General features: G+C 30.8%; 1 protein-coding gene across 1 annotated transcript; it reads right to left on the bottom strand.

Annotated features, from left to right (window-relative positions):
• Window positions 1-1,730: 1,730 nt before the first annotated feature.
• Window positions 1,731-2,509, bottom strand: LOC145128644 (uncharacterized). The gene is made up of 3 exons (XM_079063460.1): window positions 2,149-2,509; window positions 1,986-2,033; window positions 1,731-1,861 (listed from the first exon to the last, which is right to left on the bottom strand). Exons 1-3 carry the CDS (start codon window positions 2,326-2,328, stop codon window positions 1,784-1,786), a joined length of 306 nt encoding a protein of 101 aa, XP_078919586.1. The 5' UTR covers window positions 2,329-2,509; the 3' UTR covers window positions 1,731-1,783.
• Between the last annotated feature and the right edge of the window lie 2,043 nt (window positions 2,510-4,552).

Here is a 4,552-nt window from a genome sequence, read left to right as displayed (position 1 = left end):
TTGGTGAAGTATCTTTAAGGAATAAGCAAGAACAAGAACTAGAGTTTCCATACCTAGCATATGCAGAACATTGTAGAGGGTAGTGGATCATTATGGGAGACTTTCTAACATTGTAAAGGCCTATAGGGTAGTGGATCATTATGGGAGATTTTCTAACACGTATTATGTGACAGCTTCCAGAAGCTGAATAGTTGGTTGTCAATTTTTTTGGAAAGGGAACTTCTCTAACGAGGGTTTCAAACTAGCTTTTGTGCACCGATTAATCCCCCGTTGGAAACATGATGTTTTGACTCATGCCCTGGAGTCACTGCAGACGAACCTCCATTGCCACAAGGGTTGAGTAGTGCCAAAATTTGAACATGTATCAATAAATTATCCATCATATATTCCATATGTTTTACCAAGTCACAACCACCCAAATGGTTTACTTGGTTGTCAATTTGTGATATAGATGATGAATTTAGTTTGGAAATCTCCATATTCTAATAAATGAATAGGTTTATTATCCTATTGACAAGTGTCATACTATTAGAACTCCTCATTAATAACTATATGTAACTTATCATGTCACATGTCAACCTATTAATTATTAATTTGAAATTTCAAATTTTAAATTTGAAATTTCACATTTTCCACTCTAATTACATTAAATTAATAATTGATTTTCCATTTTAATTTTTTTTCATTCTAATTATACTAAATTAATAACATTAGGTTAAAAAATAAAATAAAATTAATACTGATTATAAGGTGATTTAACTTCATATATTTATTTAAATCAACAATTATAATTTTATATAACTAAAAAAATATCTCTTAAGTAATTATTTATTTAAAATAATCGATTAATAATGTTTATTTTTTAAAATGAAAGTATAATTAATTTTAAAACCGTGGTTCTCACGGGTTATAAACTAGTAATGTTATATAATGAAGTTACGATATTAGGTGGAATTAGGGTGTTACACGTGTAATTTGAAGAAATTTTTTGACTTTTTTGTCAAAAATAATTAATGCCCTTTGAACGAGATAAAGAGAAAGTATAGAAAGTATTGCATCATTTTGTGCAATGTTTTAAAAACCGGGTTGAACCGGCCGGTCGAACCGGTTGGACCGGGAATCGGGGAAATGAGCGGTTCAACTATCACCGGTTTTATGTCTATTTCTGAACCGGATTGAACCGGCCGGTTTTTACAATAATCTGGTTGAACCGGTTCAATTAAACCAGTTGAACCGGTTAAATTGAATAAAAACATATAGAATCGAAACCTTTTGCATAATAAACTTTGGTAGTTTTTTCATATTTAATAAAAAATTTCTGAATAAAAGCATATGATAAATATTATAAAGTTTTTTGATGCATTTATATTTATCTAGTACTTTATTTGCTTTTTAATGCACATAGATTGATGTAAAACTTATAGTTATGAGTTATTTTAATGTACTTAAAATGATCTACAACTTGTTTTCGTGTGTACTTTAATGTTTGAACTTGTGGACATCATATTCTTGATTTGTGTATATAGATATGTGTACGAAAATACGAAAAAAAAATGAAAATTATAAAAACCGGTTTACTTAGCGGTTGAACCGGAAACCGGTCATCAATCCGGTTCAACTAAAAAACCGGTTTTTAAAACATTGATTTTGTGGGTTGTGACTTATGGTAATGGTCGATGAGGGATCAAAAATAAAATATGTTAGAGAAAAGCACCGCAATATATAGAAAAGAAACAATGAAGGGAAATCGTTTACATTTGAGAGATTTAATTTGCATTCCATTTCATCCCATCGATTTTCTCATTTGCAAATAAGTGGTCTTTAGCCCGGAGAATTTTTCTTCCATTTCATCCCCACTTTCCTAACAAATACAATTAATCTTTTCATAATCATATATATTCCATAATATATAAAAATTGATATAAATCAATCATAATAAATTCAAATAAAGAAGCCATGCATGCATGCATGCATGAATGATTTACCTCTTTCTTCATATTTTGTTGTTCCGTCTCTCTCAATGGCCGGATTCTCTGAAAACGTAAATGACAATTAATAATAAGTAATCAATCAATCAATGAATCAAAAAATTTCATTAAATGTACAGTTTTAATTAATAACGATATATCTGAGTTATTTAATAATTACCTTGCATAATAATCTGAATCGAAACAGCATGTCGGCTTCCGTTTGGAGTGCCTTCTGAGTCTCGACTTTCTTATCAATCTCCTTCGTCATCTTCTCCAACATTAACCCTCTCTCTTCAAGCATCTTCTCTGTCTTCTCTAGGTCTGACCTCAACCTCTCCTCCTTCCCCCACAACAACATTATTGGACAATTGTAATATATAATAAGAAATTAAGAATAATTCCGATTCAAGATAATCTTTAAAAATATCTTTTTTTGATAAATGTCACTGCCAAATCGGTAGGGTGGAAGTAGCCTGCGGATGATTTCGTCGGGGGAGATGGTCGTCGGTTGTCGGAGATGGATATCTATTAAAGTTATATCCGGAATGTTTGAGTGGGTGGATTTTGGTCAATTTAACATGCGCATTTAAGTTGCGTGAAATTGGGAATTCTTTATTCTTGGTCTATATAAAGTCATATTTTCTAATTAATCATATATATATATTTGGGTAAAATAATGCTAAAGAGTTAGATTTCTTACAAATCTCGACGTTTTATCACATCAGCAAAACAAATAGTTCTTTTATAAAATAATACATCGGACCATTTCTTGATGTGTGTCTTCCGTGCGCATTATGCTCAGCCTAAGAAGACGGACCTGTAGGATAAAGTTCTCACTCAATCATTTTTGTGGGTGAGTAATAGAACTAGAAGAAGAAAACTTAATTGGATTTGGTGTCTTTTCAATCCTATGTTAGCTATTTGATGTGTTTCTTTTAACTGTTTTTTTGGTGTTGGGTTTTGTTCATTTTTCTAATAAAACTTGGTGTTGGAAAAAAAATTACATCGGATCACCTGTTTTTTTGGTGTTGGGTTTTGTTCGTTTAACGGAATATTTTGATTGTCGGTCTAAACACCACAAAATCGGCAAAAAAAAGTTGCATTTTCTGGCTTACGGAAATATTTATTGGGCCCCTTATATTTTTGGTCTCTTATATTAGGTATGAGCCCGTTGAGGTAGTGTTATAACATCTAATAACATGAAGTGTGGGTGGTGTTCATGGTGTTATACCACCGTTAAGAGAAGAGAGATAACTTGTACAGTCAATCAATGCTCTCGTTTCATTCGGTCATCAAGACACCAAGAAGCAACACAACAAGAAGGGGGGGGGGGGGGGGTGTTCATCTCGTTATGATGCCCTTGAGGCCCCTCCATGTCAGCAATAACGCCGTTTCTATCGTATGCTCTTAATGGGCGACTCTGTCGCACCCACTTTTGATCCGGTCATGTATGACATATATAGTATAACATCCGTGTTCCTCTATCTTTGTTAATTTAATGAATACTAGTTTATAATCCTTCGACACCACGGATGATAAAGTTCAAAATAATTTTAATTAAATTTATAACTTAACTTTTTGAGCAATGATTATAAAAAAAAAGTTAATAATTAAAAAGTACATATGTTTTGTCAGTAATTTCGTAATGATATAATAATTGGTTGAAATTACGAAAGCATAGTGGTTTGAATATCCGATCGGTAATTTGTATTTGTAGATATGTTAGAAAATTATCATTTTGTAGAATGCAATATAAATTTAAATAAAACAAAAACTGAAATTGATATTGATATAAATAATAAAATTGTACAAAGTTTTATAAATTTTTAAAATTGAGTGTTTATCCTTTTTTAGATAAAATGACAATTTTGTCCTTTTTTGTAAATTATGTCATTCTTATCATTTTATTATATTTTTTAATTTGACATACTTAAACCGAAAAAAAAAGTGATATGAAACATTTAAAATATACATCTTGATTTTTTTAGTCAAGATGACTATTTATGTCTTTTTGTCCGGTGTGGTCAATTTATTATCGGTTCTTTATTTTTTTTCATTGTTCAGAATTTATACCACTTAAACAAAAATAGAAGGTATAATTTTATCCGTTCAAATTTTTGTTTTGAACATTTTAGTTAATTTCATCAATTTTACTAATTTATTGTAGGCCATTTTTTGTCATTTTGAACATTTTTGTCAATTTGACATTTTATCGTCAAATGGTCAGAGTAAATAGGAGCATACGTAAGGGCAACTTGTTGATAAGCTGAGCAGGCTTTGAATCATTGAAAACATTTGATGATGGCGGACGTAATGGTCACGACTGCAATGGTGGTAACAAAGACAGTGAGTTATGTTGATTGAGAGAAGAATGCAACTTCTGGAGTGAGACATGTGTGTATCTCATTCTTCTTCCTGAATCAATGAAACCCAAGGAAAAGTCGTGGTTCTATACACCTAAATCAATAGTCGTTTATCTTTTTCTTCCTAAATCATTGTCCATATTGGTTATAAAAAAGCAAATTTATTTCTATTATAAGTACATTGCCTTTATAAGTAAAAAAATAAATATATTTATATTA

The sequence above is a fragment of the Lactuca virosa genome, chromosome 8 (assembly GCF_052849685.1).
Source record: "Lactuca virosa cultivar CGN04683 chromosome 8, Lactuca_virosa_CGN04683_v6, whole genome shotgun sequence".
Taxonomy (NCBI): Eukaryota; Viridiplantae; Streptophyta; class Magnoliopsida; order Asterales; family Asteraceae; genus Lactuca; species Lactuca virosa.
The sequence above is the reverse complement of the archived record's forward strand: the minus strand, read 5'-3'. Positions and strand labels throughout refer to the sequence as shown.